General features: G+C 49.3%; 1 protein-coding gene across 1 annotated transcript in view; it reads left to right on the top strand.

The window, feature by feature from the left end:
- FANCA (FA complementation group A) overlaps window positions 1-18805 on the top strand; it is a 33843-nt gene that overhangs the window by 6184 nt on the left and 8854 nt on the right. Inside the window, exons 10-30 of the mRNA XM_053987190.1 lie at window positions 2283-2349; window positions 3000-3112; window positions 3725-3801; window positions 4255-4396; window positions 4920-5053; window positions 6397-6507; window positions 6903-6998; window positions 7091-7150; window positions 7912-8000; window positions 8399-8459; window positions 8552-8601; window positions 9655-9731; window positions 12176-12280; window positions 12769-12911; window positions 13383-13453; window positions 14560-14659; window positions 15574-15773; window positions 15910-16006; window positions 16742-16918; window positions 17938-18011; window positions 18554-18682. Of these exons, the coding sequence (XP_053843165.1) occupies window positions 2283-2349; window positions 3000-3112; window positions 3725-3801; window positions 4255-4396; window positions 4920-5053; window positions 6397-6507; window positions 6903-6998; window positions 7091-7150; window positions 7912-8000; window positions 8399-8459; window positions 8552-8601; window positions 9655-9731; window positions 12176-12280; window positions 12769-12911; window positions 13383-13453; window positions 14560-14659; window positions 15574-15773; window positions 15910-16006; window positions 16742-16918; window positions 17938-18011; window positions 18554-18682 (2173 nt within the window). The remainder of the gene's footprint in view (window positions 1-2282; window positions 2350-2999; window positions 3113-3724; window positions 3802-4254; window positions 4397-4919; window positions 5054-6396; window positions 6508-6902; window positions 6999-7090; window positions 7151-7911; window positions 8001-8398; window positions 8460-8551; window positions 8602-9654; window positions 9732-12175; window positions 12281-12768; window positions 12912-13382; window positions 13454-14559; window positions 14660-15573; window positions 15774-15909; window positions 16007-16741; window positions 16919-17937; window positions 18012-18553; window positions 18683-18805) is intronic.

Genomic DNA, 18805 nt, shown 5'->3' with positions numbered 1-18805 from the left:
GATCCCAGCTTTGTGCAGCCACTGCTGTTTCCAAGACTTCTATTCCTTGCTCACTGCTGAATCCCTAAGGAGAAATCCTTTGCCTGGCTGCTTTGTCTGTGCTGTTGTGCATAATATTTATGTCACTGATTTTATTTGCCTCTGCTTTCCCTGTCGTTCTCCTAAAGTGTCTCCAGACACTGCAGATAATTTCTTGCCTTTTATGCTACTTTTTTTTTTCCTGCTCCCAGCTGTAACATCATATAGATACCTGACCCGACTTCCTGATTTTGAACAGGTTTGCTTGGAAGCAGGTGGAGCACAGAGGTTAGGCCAGGATCAGCTTTGCTTCTTAGATTTATTTTTTCTGCCTAGTAAATTAAACTTTGAATTGACAGCGTTGAGCGATTTTGCTGACTCACCGTTTGGATTTGGAGGCCAATGTTTTCTGAAACCTCTATTTTTATGCTGAGCCAAGCCATCTGGTGTAGGTGTGTAGTCTTTAAACACCAGTGTTCATGAACTGCAACGTGCCTGCCCTGGCCTGAGCTGCCCTGGTGCCTGTGCTGAGGGCTCAGCTCAGCAGCACCCGATTTACCAGCAAATCCTGATGCAGAAGGACTACACACACACTCACACGGGGGTTATTTTTGTCCTGTGTCACAGCTGATCCTCACGGGGGGATGCTGTACCTGCTGCTGTCACATTCCTTACACCCCTGCCGTGTCCCACACCCCTGGCTGGTGTCACCTGACAGTGCAGCTGCTGTCACTCCTGGCTCCTTAGCGACAGCGCTTTCCTGCTTAGTGCTGCTGCAGAGGCTGCTGCTTTCTCTCTGCTGTAAGGTGACCCCACGCCAGGCCGTGGCACCTCCCCTCCATCCCTCTGGGCACTGCCAGCCCCATCCCTTGCCCCAGGTCTGGCAGGGAGCACTGTCTGTACACAGAGATGCCTCACAGACCTTGTGAAGTTCTTCCAAAAAGGGAAAGCCGCAAGAGAAGTGCTTTATTATTTAATATGCATGAATCCCATCTCAGGTGGCCCTTTAACAGTTGAAAACCAACCCTTCTCGGCAGAGGAGTAGTGATTTTGGAGGAGGAGGAGCAGGCTGTTGGCAGGCAGACAGGAGTCTGCATCCTGCTCTTCATTTGCCCTTCCCGTTTGCGCAGCCTGCACTGCCACACTCGCAGTCTGCGTGCCTGCAAAACGCATTACATGAGGTTTATGTAAGATGTTTTATTAGTCCATACTTTTGGGTCACCTCTGAGGGGGTCTCACTTCATTAGTCCTTGGAGAACAGTAGGATTTTTAATGTAAAAGAATTCCCTGTTACTGAGGACCTTCGCAGGAGGAGAAGGACAGGCTGGGAGTAGCACGGGAGCAATGTGTTCACTGTAATGATCTGGCAGTGTTGAACTGCAGTGCCTGAAGATAAGCTGAGTTTATCTCCTTTGCTTTATTCTCCCCTACTTAACCTTAAAGTATTCCTCAGCAGGAGAGGAGAGTGTTACATCCTAAAGCTGTGGTGCCATGTGAGGGATGTCTGCTTCTCTGCTTCCCTGCCCCTGCTCAGGGTTTTTTTCTTCTTTTCAAGGTTTTTTTTTTTTTTTTTTTCCTTAACGAAATGATTAGAATACACAAACGAAGCTCCATTAACAGTTGAAAGAGGAGGGTTTTCAAGGCAGGGTGGCACAAAGCAGAAGTGCTGCTGCAGCAGACTGCAAAGCAAAGGGTTTCCCAGTCTGTGGGCTCGGAGAGGTGTGGGCTGATCATCGTCAAGACAACGCTGCTGCGCAAGCTGCCAACCTGTTTGATCTCTACCCGTCGTTTTGGGGCAGATCGAGCTTTTAAAGGAATTCCTGCTATGCAAATGGCACATTACAAACGCGTGGCCCTTCCCCAGCCTGCCCTTTGTCTGGACCGTGGTTTGCAGGGTGCTTAATTCAGCTTGTGCAAATCCCTGCCTCCAGACAGGCTTCACGATGCTCACACTCACAGATGCATTAGGGCTGGGTTTGGAAATGAAATACTGATTTATATGCATTTTTAGACGGCTTCATTATTAGCATGTTCTTGGGAATGTTTTAAAATTGGTTCAAGGTCAGTGGTAATAGTTTCTGAGTCCCTGTGTCACTTTGGAGAAAATCTGGTAAGAATTTAGCACTGCTGAGTGGCTTCTGCACATTTCCCTAGTGGGGTCACCTTTGTAAACGGGCACAAATTGCTCATTCCTGTTAATTCCCATGTTGGGTTTAATGTTACAGTTCTTTTCTCATTGGGTTTTTGTGTGTTTTGGGGTCCAGGGGTGCTTGATGCTGTTGGTAAAGAGAAGCAGGAAGATGTTTCCATGGTGCAAGCTGTGAGGTTCTGGTAAGAAACGTTCCAAACAGTGTCAGGAGGAGGTTTTTATCCACTGAAATAGGAGCAATGCTGTGGGGTGTTTTTTACTTATTTACACACCCTCCCCACCTCTTCCAGTGCCATTTGTGCTTGGTATTCTCCCCTAATAAAATATGTGCAGACAAAAGTGCTTGTAAAAAAGATAAGGGCCAGGTAGGAAAGTGGGTTCTGGCAGTGCTGGAGCCAACCCTGGACCTCCCTCTTGTCATGCCAGAAATTCCCCATCAAGTTCCCTCACTGCTTCTGAGCAGAAACACCTGGAAGGTGAAATCATCTCCAGTTCCTGCTTCCATACTTGTTTCATTTAACTGCTTTGTCACCTTCAGCCCCGTGCAGGGATACCCCCCAGACTCACATTTAATCTGCTGGCTACATAGTGTTGAGTAACCATTCATTTTTTGGGGATTTTTTAATACATACAATAAAATATACATTTGTGGCAATTTGAGAAGATGGATGTAGAATAAAAATCAGTCGTTCACCCTAAGCTGCACCTGGTTGTTCCTATTTCATCAGCAGCTGGTGGATCATATATTATCACACCTGGCTGACCATATTTAATCAGTGCCTGGCTGATCACCTGGCTGACATTGTTTCTGGTATCTCCTTGTCCTTTGCAGGCTGAATGTGTTCAACGTGTCACTGTATGGAAGTGTGGCTCACCCGGATTCCTTGAGGCAGTTTTTCAGACACACCCTGACCGAGGTTCTCACCTACAACCCCGTGCTGAAAGGTGGGAATGGGCAGGGACAGGTGTCTCCAGGTGTCTCCAGGTGTGTCCAGAGCTCTGTCCCACACCGAGTGGGGCCCAGCTTGGAGGACCCAGAGCCAGAGCAGCCTCCAGGCTTCTCAGCTCCATCCTGGGGTCTGTATAAGCAGGGAGCCACATCAGGCAAGAAAAGTCACCTGAGGGTCATGGTTCAGGAGGAGATTTTTGGCAGGAAGGTTCTAATCCCAGATCAGTAAACGTGAAGCTTGATGTTTTTAGGAAGAAATACATTTGAGCTATGAAATCTACTGTAAAGTCCCCACGAGCTGTGATCTGGAGCTGCTTGTCTGTTGTGTGGGAGAGCTGTGTCATTGCTGGCTCCCAGATGAAAGAGGGTAATGAGGGAAAAGCTGATTCCTTGCTGATTCTCCGTGCCATGTCAGCCTACGCACGTGGGATCCCGAAAACTGGGGTGACAGTGCCATAATGGAATGGCCCAGTCCTTGTGCCCATGTTCCAAAGACTGATGGGAGACAGAGTTCCACTGGGCAGTCTTTAATGGCTGCACAAGGGAAACCTGTGGGTTTTGGGTGTATTGTAAAACCTGCTGCTGGAGTTTTCTTTTTGTGGGTGCAGTGTCTGATGCCATCCAGATGCAGAAGGAGTGGAGCTTTACCAGGACTTCTCCCCTGCTCACGGCTCTGTATCGCAAGGTACGTCTGCCTGGTGTCACTCAGAGAACTCTGTTATGTTGGGCTTATATCCACTGGAAAACCTGAAACCAGATTATTGGAAATCAGTGCAACATCATCCAGTTGCAGAATCCAAACCCATCGCCAGAAGCTCTGGGAGGAGGAAGCACGGAGGAAAAGAATGACAGTGGTTTTTGCTAGTGCAAAGCACTTAATGGGAACAAAGGTGCTGACTGGAGATGTGAATTTTCAGTGGTACGGAGTAAGACATGAGTTCTGAAAGAATGGGAATTTTACTGCTTATTGTAGCTGGTGCTGGTTCCAGCCCAGGCTGATATTTGGGCCTGGGAAGCTGATCCAAAAGCTGCAGGATAGCTTGACAAGGTCACAGAGAAGCCTGTCAATCTTGTCTGTAGTCCCCTCTTTCTTGTGGCTGTATGTCCTAGCTAACAGGAATTGCCATCACTCCTCCAGCTGTTGGTGGCATTCAGTGTGCAGGAATCCATCTGCCAGCTGCAGCAAGTCCTGGAGACCCACGAGGTGAACTGGCAGCACGTCCTGTCCTGTGTGTCCACGCTGGTGGTGTGCCAGGCTGAGGCTGAGCAGCTCTTCAAGGGTAGGTGGGCACTGCCAGCCTGGCGTGTGCCCGTGCTGCTGGGGTGGGAGCAGGGGAGTCAGCACAGGGGCTGTCTGCTCGGGGGCTCCTGTGGAAAAGAGCAGCAGGACAGGACATCTGCTTCTCCACCCAGACTTTCCATGTCCATGGTGGTGTGAATTCCAGGCCTCGTGCCTGCCACTTCTCAAACTCTGTGTACAGCCCAGGGTGGTGGTTTGATAATTACCTTCATTGTTAATTGGCGTAGTGATTACTGAAGCTTAGTTCTAGCCCACCTTTGCTAGCAGAGCTTGTTTGTGAGAATTCCTTACTAATTATCCCAGTGCTGGACTCCCTGCAGGGAATCCAAATGTGTTTGACAGTTGAAAGTGCATAAAAAAATAAAATCAGACCCCAGGGTTTCCCCAGGCTGCAATACATGTCCTGCCCCATGTTTTATCACAGATATTTGTCTTCATTTACTGCAGAATGTACAGCACTGTTGTCAGGAGCAAAGTGTGAGGTTCTTGTTTTATGTTCCTAGACCTACTGAGCCATCTCCTGCTAAAGGCCTTTGGGAATTATGACATGGAAAATATGATCACTGCGTTCCTGATCGCTCGTCAGGCTGCTCTGGAGGGCCCTGCTGTCTTCATGCCTTACTCTGAGTGGTTTAAGGTGAGACTAAGTGAGGCCTGACTGGTGAGCTTTGTTTTAATTGTGTGAGGCAACCTGTGCATAAGGAATGTTCTGCTGCATGGAGAAAGCCTTGTTCCAGACAGGATAACCAGGAATGAGAAAGGGGAAGAAAAATAAAAAAGAAAAGTTCAAGGGATTGTATTGATTTTAGGAATGATTGAATATTTATTACTGCCTTTGTGTCTGCAAAGAATAAATTTATTTGGTTTTCCCCACTTTTCCCTCCTTTCATCTTTTAAGTCCACCTTGCCTGTTCTAGTTATTTGCTAGGAATGCAGACATGTAATTCCTGTTATTATCATCATCTTGGATGGATTTCAGTATCTTGATAAGCAGCACTGTTGTTACTGCATAAGCTGGGGGTTGTGGCAGAGGAAGCATTCCTGGTTCCTGGAAGTTTGCATGCAGCTGTAATTGCTGTGTTTGACCTTACAGATAATTGGTTGTTGCTTTTAACTGTAAACAGGTGGGTGCTTTAGGGATGCAAATCTCCACACAAATTCAACCTGGAAATTCCTTTGTATGAGTTTGCAAATCTAAGCTCAGCTTTGGCTGATAGAGTGTCCAGGAGGTATCAGAAGGTAAACTGGTTGTGTTCTCTGTAGTCTCAGACTGGTTGTTTTCCTCCGAATGCCCAGATAAACCTGTGCAGAAACCTGCAGATTTGTGGTTCCCTCATGAGTATCAATCTTTTGGTGCATCTCAAAGTTGCCTTGTTTGAGTGTTCTCATGGCAGCAAACTTCCTCAGAGACTTCTGTAAATCACCGTGATCCAAGGGAGCCCCTCTGCTCTGGAGCCAGGCTGGAGAGCTGGGGGTGCTCACCTGGAGAGGAGAAGGCTCCAGGCAGAGCTCAGAGCCCCTTGCAGGGCCTGAAGGGGCTCCAGGAGAGCTGGAGAGGGACTGGGGACAAGGGATGGAGGGACAGGACACAGGGAATGGCTCCCACTGCCAGAGGGCAGGGATGGATGGGAGATTGGGAAGGAATTCCTGGCTGTGAAGCTGGGAGGCCCTGGCAAAGGGTGCCCAGAGCAGCTGTGGCTGCCCCTGGATCCCTGGAAGTGCCCAAGGCCAGGTTGGACGGGGCTTGGAGCAGCCTGGGCTAGTGGAAGATGTGGCAGGGGATTGGATCTAGGTGGTTTTTAAGGTCCCTCCCACCCAAACCATTCAATGATTCTATAAACTTTCTCTGGAGACTTTTCTCCAGAAAGATTCTCCTGACAGAAATGGGATGTTTGGGATTGGTGTGCTCAGTTATGGCACTGCTTGGATGAGGATTCTCTCCACACTGAAAGGCTGTCTTGCCATTTTCCCCTGTTTCAGGCTTCCTTTGGGAATGCTGGTGGCCCCCACGGGAGCAGTAAGAAATCTCTGGTTTTCCTCTTGGAGTTCCTGTCAGAGCTGGTGCCCTTTGAAGCTGCGCCCTACCTGAAGGTGAGAAGGTGCTGACAGAGATGGTTTTCAGGTCCAGAACTGCCCCAGAGTGACTGTCCTTGTGCCTTTCAGTAGGTTCAGCTCATTATAAGTGTTGCTATAGTAATTGCATTACTTCTGGTTCATTATTCAAACCCTTCTCTTCCTGCAATAAAGAAGGACCAGATTCTTTTATTGATGGGGAGAATTCCTTCCATGGAATTAAGTTTAGGCACTTCACTGATTTTGTTTGTTTGTTTGTTGTTGGGAAAAATTATGCCATGAAAATGACTGATCCTTAACCAAGCAATAACTCTTTGGGGAGTATTTGAGGTGAGCATTAGTCAGAATTAGTTAGAATTTTACCTGGGTGTCCTGTAACAATGGCAAGTGGCGTTGTGGTTGTCACGTTGCAGGTGCACATCATGTTCCCACCCTTTGTGCCCACCAAACACCGCTCCCTGCTCCTGGAGTACATCACCCTGGCCAAAACCCGACTGGCCGACCTCAAGGTCAGGAAAGGTTGAACTCTTCTGAGAAGAGCTCTTTCTGGCTCTGTCAAACCCTGCTGTGTGTGACCACCTGCACCTCTGACCTCCCACAGGTGGCCATAGAGGACATGGGGCTCTATGAAGACCTCTCTGCCCCCGGGGAGGCTGTGCAGGTACTGCTGCTCTGTGTCCCAGTTTTCTCATCAGCCACGTCCCTTTTCCTCTGGAAAAGCACTGAGGTTGTCAGCCTCCCTGCCATTCCAAGGCTGAGTGTGCTGCCAAGTCTCCAGCTTTAAGCCAGAGGTTTTGGTGGCCATAAATACAGGATCTCCCCAGTTTTCATGAAAACTGGAGTCACATTCTATAGGTGTCTTGATTCTTCTTGGTGGAGCACTCTATCTCTGTGGTGTGGGACCAAAGTGTGGGTATTCAAAAGAGATTTGGGGGTGGAATCTACACTCTGCAGTTTCACGCTGTGGATCATGATAAATTTTGGGTAACAGCAATAATTTATAAGGAAGTGTTTGGCTTTATTATTCCTTACATTTTGATCAGAGGAAGAGGCCTCACTTTGTTATTTAATGATTGCATTAAATACAGGCTGGAGGCAGGGTAGCTGAATATAATACAAGAAACCCAGTCCTGTGATGAACTCACAGGCATAAGTGAGGATTTAATTTAATTTTTCAGAGTCTGGTCTGGTTGTCAGTTGAGAAACTTGTTGCAGCTTGAGGTGTCTTACAACTCAAACGAGAGAAACCCGGGGTGTCAGTGCCTCTGCCTGCAGGCACAGGCTGGAAGTGGAGATGATGTGTCTTAATTCCACACATACAGCTAGAATAGAATCACAATAAAGCAAATTCAGAACAGAAAAGGTAAGTTCATGACTACTCTTGATTTCTCACATCTTTCTCCCGTTCCTCGTGTGAGGCAGCCCCAGGCCCAGGCGCTCCGTGATGTTGAAAAGGCCCTTCAGATATTTGAAAACACCAGGAAGATCCCAACCTCTGTGATAGAGGCCAGGTACTGTGTGCTTCTCAGCTCCTCCTGGGCTTAGCTAGAATAATAATAATAGTAATCACAATAATTGTAGAAGCCAAGTCTGAATCAAAATAAGGAAACAAGAAAAATTGAGGATGTGAGCAAGGGAGGTTTGGGGAAGTTCTTCCCACTTCCTGAGGAGTCATCTTAATAGAGGATATTTGAGGGAGAGTGAAAAGGCACATTCCCCTGTGCAAAAGAAGTCCAAAATTATTACAATAAAAAGCAAAATGAAATAAATTAAAAACCATTGGCCAACCTGAACCTGGTTAGTCTGTGGTCATTCACGTTACCATGAACATCAAATTAACTCCTGAGGTGTGGAGATGGCACTTTGGACCTCTGGCATTGTTAATACTTTGCTCTGTTTATTTTCTCAGCATTTTCAGACGACCATATTACACTTCCTGGTTCCTTCCAGCTCTGCTCAGGCCCCGTGTGGTCAGTATTTGGCTTTTTTCTCTGCCCCTCCCATTGGCTGTGTGTTTGTACACAGATAATTTGCCCCTGACCTGCCTTTTCCTCTCTTGCAGCTCCCTAAAACCCCAGATGGACGCATGGCTTTTATAGACTCCTTAAAGAGGTATTCAGACATCCCAGTGCTGTTTTCTGTGCTGCTGGGCTTTCTTTTTGGGACATTTGATATCAGATTATCAGAGGCTTTGACACCTTGGTTACCACCAACCTCTTGGCAGGGCTTGGTGGCCCAGGTCTGTGGCTTGCAGATTGTGCATGGAGGAGCTTATCTGTGTAGTCTTCAGGGGTGTGTAATTAGTCCTCTGGCCACTGTGAAATTTAGGAGTCCCTCTGGCTCCAGGCCAGGTACATTTTTATGCAAATCTTGAAGGATACAGCTGAATATAAAATTTCCCCAGGAATATGAGCTCCCTCTGTGAAAGGCTCTTTGGGAGGGGATAAGGGGGGAGTGAAAGATGAGACTTTAATGTCTGCTAATGCTCAGGGGGCACCAGGGTGATGCCTCAGGAGGACACAGCTCCTCTCAGGACTCCAGCTTGCCCTGCATGCGTGTTTAAAAGTGCTTTTCTGCACTGCAGGAACAGCTTTAGTTTACATCCAGTAGTTCCTCTGTAACCTCTCATGAAGGAAGAATGTTTGCAACACTGCCTGCAAATGAGGTGCTTGGCCCTGCCTTGTCATTCCAGTCTGGCTCTAAAATTAAAGGCTGGATCATTTAGTGAAATTAAAGTTGTAAGGGAAGCAGCTGAGCTCTGGGGAGCCTCGTGGGACGTGCTCTTAGCAGCAAGTGCCTGCCCTGCAGAGAGGAGGTCACACCTTGGTCTCAGCACGTTCATGTTTTACATCTGTGAATGCTGCATCTCACAGCTCACACTCTTCTGGGGTCTTACACATCAACTGGATATGAAACAGGCATTAAAATATTAATTAATAACATGTACAGTATTGGGTTTGTGTGTGCTACACGTGTGCAATGCTTGCTGTGAAAGCCCCGGGTAGAAATCTCTGCCCCTCATGTCAGATGATTAAAAAATGCTTCAGATGCTCCTTATGCTTCAGAGTCCCTCTAATTACATTTCATAGAAGGGCTGTTGTTTGTGCTTATTTAATAAAGGCAGTTTGTGGTTATGCAGGGTAATACATCTCTTCTTTTTCACAGAGCTGACAAAATACCTTCAAACTTGTACTCCACCTACCTGCAAGCCTGTCATGCTATGAAAGAGAAGGTGTTACAAGGTAAAAAATACAACATTTACTTATGGATCAATGTGAAATGTTAATTTTTCCTCTGCTGCCCTCCTGAATTGAAAATTTTCAAAGATTTATGGCCAAATAGGTATTTAATCCATATAAATAAGTGTTAAGTCCTTTATGTTGTATGGAGGTGTTAAATTCTTACTCCTGCAATGGCTTTTTTCTGCCAGCCCTGCCTGGGTGGGATTTTTGCAGTCCCTGGGAGCCCTGTGCAGTGCTGAGGCTGCAGATGATGCCTGAGCCTGAGCTGGCTGAATTCCACCTCCAAGACCTTTCCATGAATCAGCGTTTGCAGCCTGAGCTGCTCAGCCCGGGCTGGGAATTGCTGTGCTGGGAGCCTGCTGTGCTGATCCCTTGTGCAGTGACACTTGTGCTGTCCTGGCACCCTCTTTTAAGAGGGGATTAGGGAGATCTGGGGGGGCAGGAGAGGCTGGGAAAGGGATTGCAGCTCCTGCTTTATGGATGTTTGGGTGGGAGGTGATCCCGGGTCGCATCGCTGCAGCTTTACTGGGGCAGGATTATGGATATTTAATGAGGGTGGTTAATGAGCTCTGCTGTTCCTGTCAGCCAGTGGGTGTTTCAAACACACCTTCAGTGGTTTGCACACGATGCAAAGGTCGGGCTGGGCAGCAGAGGTGGCTCCCAGAGCAGAGCGTGGTGGGGAAAAGTTACAGATTGCTGCTCTGGCTGTGAGATCGATCTGGAGCCAAGCCCTGCTCGGGGCCTTGGGAGCTTTCTGGAGGTGCCATGGCTGGAGAGGCGTCTGGCCACGGGGTTGGCCTGGCAACCAGGGATGGATCCCTGATGGGATGGGATGGATCCCTGATGGGATGGGATGGATCCCTGATAGGCCAGGATGGATCCCTGATGGGCCAGGATGGATCCCTGATGGGCCAGGATGGATCCCTGATGGGCCAGGATGGATCCCTGATGGGATGGATCCCTGCTGGGCAAGGATGGATCCCTGATGGGATGGGATGGATCCCTGATGGGCCAGGATGGATTCCTGCGGGATGGGATGGATTCCTGCGGGATGGGATGGATCCTTGATGGGATGGGATGGGATGGATCCCTGATAGGCCAGGATGGATCCCTGCGGGATGGGATGGATTCCTGTGGGATGGGATGGATTCCTGCGGGATGGGATGGATTCCTGCGGGATGGGATGGATCCCTGATGGGATGGATCCCTATTGGGCCAGGATGGATCCCAGATGGGATGGATCCCTGATGGGCTGGGATGGATCCCTGATGGGATGGATCCCTGCTGGGATGGGATGGATCCCTGATGGGATGGGATGGATCCCTGTGGGCTGGGACGGATCCCTGTGGACTGGGATGGATCCCTGCAGGATGGGATGGATCCCTGATGGGCTAGGATGGATCCCTGCCAGAATGGATCCCTCATGGGATGGATCCCTGCGGGCTGGGATGGATACCTGATGGGCTGGGATGGATCCCTGCCAGGATGGGATGGATCCTTGATGGGATGGATCCTTGATGGGCTAGGATGGATCCCTGCCAGAATGGATCCCTGATGGGATGGGTCCCTGCGGGCCGGGATGGATCCCTGCGGGCCGGGATGGACCCGCAGGATCCCGGCAGCTCCGCGGGCTCCCTGCGCTGTCGCTGACCTCTAGTGGCGCCGTGTGCCGCCCTCCAGAGCAGCCTGAGCCGTGTCCCCTCCTGTCCCCTGCTCTGCTCCTGTCCCTGTTCCCTGCCCCACCGCCGGGCTCGGCACACAGCCGGGATTTAGGGCAGGACTGGGCACGGGGCAGCCCCAAACCCAATTTGTCAGTGCTCGCTGCTGCACACGCCGGTGACTCAGTGGGCTCCCAACACCTCATTTTACAGCGTGTTTACAACCAGTGTCAATGCCAACCTTTGTTGTTTGCTGTTCTTGCTGCTGGGTGATTTATTCCTGCCCCCTGCATGAGAAGCCGTTCCTGTCTAACGAACTCTGGGGGGGTTTGGGGCTGTGGCAGTCGCTGGTGGCATCTTTTTCTAGTGGGAAAAGGAATTTTCTTTTATTCCCTCTCTTAAACAAAAAGCCAGAGTAACTTGGGACATCTGGAGAAGCTGATGATGTATCCATGCTGTAATGTCTGTCTCTGCATTCTGAGCCTGGCTCCAGTCTTGAGGACAGCAAATGTTTCTGTGAGGGGCAGAGCTAAGGGAAGTGAGAAGAAAACTCTGAAAACAGAACTTTTTTGCCTCTCGTCTTTAAAAACTGAATTCCTTTTTGCAACTAGGCATAGACCCATAAATTATTAATTAAATAGCACATTCTGACTGTAAAAAAAAAAGCTCTGTGTGTGACAGACTGACAGTTTGGGGTTTTGTTAGAACTTCAGGAAAAGTAAATTCTGCTTCTGCAGAAAGTGCACGCAGAGATTGCTGAATGCATTTCCTCTCCTCCTTGTCTAGATGACTCCAAAGCAGAGCCCAGCCTTTCCAAAGAGCCTTTTGAGCAGCTGAAGGCTGAACTAGCTGAGCTCAGGACTCTGGTTGTGGACCAGGCTCAGTGGGAAGGTATGAGGGAGCTGCTGCTCATCCACTGTCCCAAAAGCTGCCTGAATAAAGTGTGGCTGGTGCTGGCCAAAGGCACAGCAGGAGAACAGCCACTGCCACCTGAAGCTGGCAGTCCTTCAGAGCTGATAATCCTTCCAGCTATGAATATGTACATTTTAATGTCTGATCCATCCCCATGCCTCATTTGGGGCTTATCTTTGTGATAACCACAGCAGTCTCTGCTGCCCCACTCCTGGGGCTCACCTGGCCCCCTGTGGAAAGCATTTTCCCCTCTGGTGTGAAAACTGCTCCTGAGGTGTGCTGGTGATAGAACTGGGAAAAAAATAATGCTGGGGATGCTGATCCACCGTGTCCCAGCCAACATTTTTTGCTTATTAAAGCTTTTCCTACCATACTTTTGACCCTGATTGATCCGAGTTTATATTTTGCTTGTTCTTGCTGCTGTGGGGGGCTGTGAATGTTTCACGCCTGTCCCCCTGTCCCCGCAGCGGTGGCAGCTCAGCTGGCCCTGGTTTCAGACAGACTCCGCGGTGTCCTGGGGGACAGCAGTGAGGAGGACGAAGCTGCTCCTTTCAATTCCCCGGTCCAGGTGGCCGTGCCTGCCCCCGGGCTGGCACCCTGCCACCAGAGCGTGAGTACCAGCTGGCCTGGGTGGGGCTGGGCAGGGAAAATCGCATCTGCACGGGAGGTGTGAAAGGCTGCTTTGTCTGCAGGAAACACACTTCTTTTGTCTCCCTTACGCTGCCCTGCACGGACTGTTCCTGTGTTTTAACACCTGGAAGTTGCTGGATGACAGGATCTGGAGATATTTTCTACCAGAGCAGTCCTGTGATGGGCAAGGCTTTCCTCGACAGCCTTGTCCAGGTGTTTGTTGTGTGCTGGGCTCATTCCTGGGCTGTTGTGGGCTTCATTTTCCATCCTTAGTGGCAGTGGATCTGTACAACTTGTAGTGAATCTCATTGACCAGTTTGTTTCCTTGTTTTAATGTCAGGAAATGTAATATATACAAAGCAGAAAACGAGGTTTAGGTATCCAGCCTGTCAAGCAGGAATTAGCAGTGTGGGTTTTATTCCAGGTTTATTCCTGGTGCCTTTTATTTCAGGTTGTTGATCTTCTGCTGACATCATTCTGCCAAACCCTTCTGGCTGCTTCCTCTTTTAACCCTCCTGACAGGTAAGATGGGACTCAAAGAGTAGGAGAACCAAAGCAGGGTGATAACCAGAATTCCAGCACTTGTGCAGGGCTGAGGAGGGACTCTGGGTGTTCTCAGCTGGTGCCAGGCTGGCAGCTGCAGGTGAAGTGTCTGCACTCCAAGAACGAATTCACTCTGAGGCCCATGAGTAAATAAAACAAGTTTCTGTTGTTACAGATCCCTTTTGGCTCTGCTCTGAGCTCTGTGCCAGGGGTTGAACAGCCCCTCAAACAGTGCTGGGTGTTTCAGCCCAGGGTGGGGGATGGCGGCGAAGCCAATCCCTTTGCTCCTGGAATTCCTTCCCTGGCAAGGGCTGCCTGGGTCCTGGCCTGGCTGAGGAGGAGAGGCAGCAGAGCCTGCCCTGGAGCTGGTGCTCAGCTCCTCCTCGTGTAGCAGAGCCTGTAAACATCACGGGCAGCAGCGTGTCAGTGGAAAATCACTTTGCTGGGCAAGGAGGCTGTGCTGAGGAGCTGGCTGGGAGCCCAGCTGCCCTGGTGCTCTCCCTGTGCCTTGGCAGCCAGGCCATCCTTCCCTCTCTTGCACTGCTCTGCCCCAGAGCAGATGAATCACTGTTAAAACCCTGACTGAGAACTCCCTGTGACAAACAAGAGTCCCAGGAAATGGTGTCTAAACCCAGCTCCCACCTGGTCTCCTCTGAGGATGGGTTTTTCTGTTATCTGGGTGGGAAAATCCCTCCCTGCCCCTGCTTTACAGCAGGGCCTCGTCATAGCAATTCCTTCCTGCTTTGTGTTTTGATCCCATTTATTGCTCTGCCTCTCTTTACCCTGTGCCCAGGCAGCTCCTCCTGTCCTTATTGTCACCTCAGAGGCCACTTTGGCCTTGTGAGGTGACAGCAAGGATTTGAGATGCCATCCATTGTGTGAGGCAGGGCACTGGTGGGGGTTCTGTAGGGGTTCTCTGCTCAGGTACCCCAAAAGTGCCCCTTCCTCTGAGCCTGTGGGTGGAATGATAATTGTGCTGTGTTTACAGACAAGCCTGGATCAGCTCCAGGGTGTTTAAGCATTTTTAATTGCCTGTTCCTGTGCTGGGGACGAATTTAATGAGCTTGTGGTTTCCCCTGCTGCAGGCAGGGCCCGTGCCTCTCCCTGCTGGTGAAGATGATGTGTGGACACAGGAATCTCCTGCCTGCACTCCTGGCCAGGCTCTGCCAGCTTCTTTATCACCAGGTCAGTTTTCCAGCCAGGAATGCTGTGCTGCTGAAGGCCATCCTACTCCATTTCCTGACCTGGGGGGCATGGGCATTTCCCTCCCACTGTGGAGGGACTTCACTGCCCTCCAGGCTTTCAAAAAATACCCCAAAAATTTGGTCAGGGAGTATGAAGCTGCCCTCAGGAACGTGAGGAGAATTTTCCCCTACAGAAATACTGCTTGTGGAAGGTTAATGCATTCTGAGACATTTTAACAGAAGCTAAAATAGGCAAGTTTAGGAAAGAGACAAAAGAAAAAATGGTAGAATGCTTCATTCCTAAGCTTCCACGTTGAATAATTCAGTAAAAATTTAAAAATAAAACTAAGGTACTCCTGTCTGAGCTGCAGCAGGGCATGGTTTTGTTATTAAAGAATTGCTTGGTTTATTTTATCTACCCTGTGATGTTGCAAGGGTGTAAATAACTGATAGATGACATTAACTGTCAGAGAGGCTAAAAAGCCTTGAGAATCCCAAAATCTGAATTTACAGTGAATTACTTCAAGTTGCTGTATTACAGAAGCCTCCAGTTCTGCTGGGGGTTGTCTCTCATCTGCTCGGTTTTTGCTGCACTACTGGTGATCAGAAACAATGTTCTGCTCCTTCACTTAGCCTGAGGATCTTCAGAAAGGTGTTTTGGTACAAAAAAGGGTATTTCAGAAAGGTGTTTTGGTACAAAAAAGGGTATTTCAGAAAGGTGTTTTGGTACAAAAAAGGGTATTTCAGAAAGGTGTTTTGGTGCAAAATGTTACAACTGTTACAAGTGAAGTATTACAGTATTGGAGATGAAATTACAAGATGTTACAATGATACAAAATGTAAGAATAGTACCAATGAAAAGTTATAAAGTTACTAAAAATATCTTTCCTGCTCTTCACTTACTTTACCTTCCAGGGTCCTTCCCTCGGTGCTGCTCATATTTTAGGACTGGCAGCTTTTGTGATCCACTTAAGTGAATGCAGAGCTTTAATTCCTGGCGTGGAAGCCAATTTTGGGGCCTCTCAGGCTGTTCCTGGAAAGGCCCTTTCTGTTTCAGAGTACTGGAGCTCCTTGCTGGTGTGCAGGACCGAAGAATCATTTGCCTTCTGCTTGAGGTGAGATGGGGCATCCACCCCCTCCCTGCTCCCCCAGGTTTTTGGGATGCTGGGAAGGCTCCCATGGAGGATTTCCAGAGCTTGTGGAGGTGGTTGAACCAACCAGACAATGGAGTTCTTTCCTTTTCTCTCTCAGGTTTTGCACTGCAGCAGCAGCTTATCTGATGTGCAAGTTTTCAGCCTGCTCCCATGAAGATTTTTGTGCCTTGATTCCTCCTGGCCTGATTAAAAAGGTAAAAGGGGAAAAGTTTTGCTGTAACCTATGAGAAAGTTCAGTCTCAGCCCGACTTCCTGCTGCAGCTCCCTGTGCAAGTGACACTCACACGAAGAAAACAGTGTAGAAATACTTCTCTGTGCCCTCCCCTCTTAGCCCTGGGTGCCTCTGCTCGTGGGGCAGCTGCACACAAGCAGAGGTGGCTCTGGGGCTGCTTCTGGGGCAGCCAGTGCAGGATGTGCTGGTTTTATTCCAGCTGCAGTCCCTCCTGCAGGATGTGCTGGTTTTATTCCAGCTGCAGCACTTTGTGCAGGATGTGCTGGTTTTATTCCAGCTGCAGCACTTTGTGCAGGATGTGCTGGTTTTATTCCAGCTGCAGTCCCTCCTGCAGGATGTGCTGGTTTTATTCCAGCTGCAGCACTTTGTGCAGGATGTGCTGGTTTTATTCCAGCTGCAGCACTTTGTGCAGGTTGTGCTGGTTTTATTCCAGCTGCAGTCCCTCCTGCAGGATGTGCTGGTTTTATTCCAGCTGCAGCACTTTGTGCAGGATGTGCTGGTTTTATTCCAGCTGCAGTCCCTCCTGCAGGATGTGCTGGTTTTATTCCAGCTGCAGTCCCTCCTGCAGGATGTGCTGGTTTTATTCCAGCTGCAGCACTTTGTGCAGGATGTGCTGGTTTTATTCCAGCTGCAGTCCCTCCTGCAGGTTGTGCTGGTTTTATTCCAGCTGCAGCAGGTTGTGCTGTTTTTATTCCAGCTGCAGCACCTCGTGCCACGGCTGAGCTTGGAGGCTCGGGGAGTCCTGTGTGAGGAGGCCAAAAGTGCCCTGAGCTGGAGTTCCCTGTCCTGCCCCTCTCTGAACTACAGGAGAGCCAGCCTGTGCTTATGGAGGCAAGCAGGCTTCCAGGAGCTCTTGAAGGAAAAGGCATTCCAGGTATAAATCTTTTCCATCACCCAAATTCACCCTCTAATTCTCACTTTTTTAGATCTGCCCTTTGCAGTTTCCTTATTGGTGATCAAAAGCTTCTTGTAAGAACTTAATGCCTGAAAGTAAGAACTAAACACCTGAAAAGTTGTCTGACAGCTGAGCCATGTGGGCTGGGATGGGTGCTGGGTGTTGTTTGATGGGGATGATAAGGTAGAAAGACAAAACCAGAGGTAAAACTTTTGTGTCCTACTTCTTGGAAAAGCAGGGAGCTTGGCAAGCTGTAGAAGCTCAGGAACTGCAGAGCACAGGCCTGTCCATCACCCTGGCTCCCTGCTGTGCTCTCTGGGAAGTGGTGGAGAGGCAAATAACTGGAAATCCTTGCTTTTCAGGTGCTTTGTGTACATGCCAATGTTCCCCTGAGCCACCTTGGGTTGCCTGCCTCAGCCTGGCTCAAACCATCTCAGCTATTCCCTTTGTACCACCCCTGCAGAGTCTCTGATTTGACAGACTCTCTTTTTTTTTAACCCACTTCCTCTAAAACCAGTTTGTCTTTGTGCAGAGGGGTTTGTGGTGTTCCTAGAGTGACTCCTTGTGCTTGGCTCAGTGTCCAGGGCTGGAACACCCTGTGTTATAACCTCTCTTTGATGCTCACACAGCCTGCATGACTGAGGAGCTTGGCTCATTTTGCCTTTATTTCTAATAACACACATTCATCCTGGTATCTGGGCTTGGAGGTGCTGAGTGTGTTTGGAAATGTCAAAGGGGTGGGGGTGTGTGAGACAGGCTTTATGGGATTTCCATGAATTTTTGAAGGCCAGCAGAGTTTCAGCTTGAATTTTTTATAAGAGAAACAGCACAGGAACTTCCTTGGGTTGATATCTCTTTTTTTTCATGTCTCTTAATCCACATGGGATTGTTTCTGGAGATGAAGTGAAGTGGGTTTTATGCTGGGCAGCAGGTGGCTGTTCTGCACAAGTTATTTCCCTTGCTGTTCTTCCCTGCTCCTAAATCCTGGCTTTTCCCAGCTATCTTTCAGAGAGTGGCTGCTGATGGAGCTGGAGGTGTGCCCTGAAAAGGACATTCTCTCTGCTTCAGAGAGGTAAGGGCCAAGGGGCTCTGTTGGAAAGGGAATAGTCCAGGAGTGTCCCATGAGAATTAGGGAAAAGCACTGAAGATCAGGAAGTAATTCAACAGTTGCTGCAGGATACAAGTGCCTGTTGCCTGCTGTGGTTTGTCCTGAGTTCAAGCACTGCTGGAATGAGGTGTGTGTGTGTTTTTCACTTGAGCAAGGCCAGGCTGGACAGGGCTTGGAGCAGCCTGGTCTGGTGGAAGGTGTCCCTGCCCACGGCAGGGGGTGGGACTGGATGGGCTTTCAGCTCATTTCCACCCCAAACCATCCCACGGTTCTGTGAGGCTCACCCTGCATGTGCAGCCCTCCCAAACCACTTGTCAGAAACCCTCCCTGATTCTGGAAGCCAGAGCTGGGTGGGGTCTGCTGGAGGACTCCTTATGTCTGAACTTACCTGGAGCTTTTATCTGAGCTCACATCACTCATCACTCTTGATGTGTGAGCTTCCCTTTACATCAAGGGAAGGGCACCGTTCCGACAGATTTCCCATCTCCTCCTTTTCCACACTGCAGACAGGATTTCCATCACTGGGCCATCTATCAGAGGTACCTTCCTGCACCTTCTGCTGCTGGTGGCTGTGATGGGGACCTGGAGAAGGCGTGTGGAGTCATCATCAATGCCATCCTGGATTCCTCGCAGAGGTATTCAGGGCCATGACTTCCCTTGCTGGTGGTGGCCCTGAGGCTGTGCACTGGGAGCTCGTCCCTTCCCTGGGGCTGGGGAAGCCATTCCCTGCTGGTCTGGCTGGAAGGGGCAGCTGGGAG

Source organism: Vidua macroura, chromosome 11 (genome assembly GCF_024509145.1).
Source record: "Vidua macroura isolate BioBank_ID:100142 chromosome 11, ASM2450914v1, whole genome shotgun sequence".
Taxonomy (NCBI): domain Eukaryota; kingdom Metazoa; phylum Chordata; class Aves; order Passeriformes; family Viduidae; genus Vidua; species Vidua macroura.
Note: the sequence above shows the minus strand (reverse complement) of the source record. Positions and strands in the feature narration are given on the sequence as shown.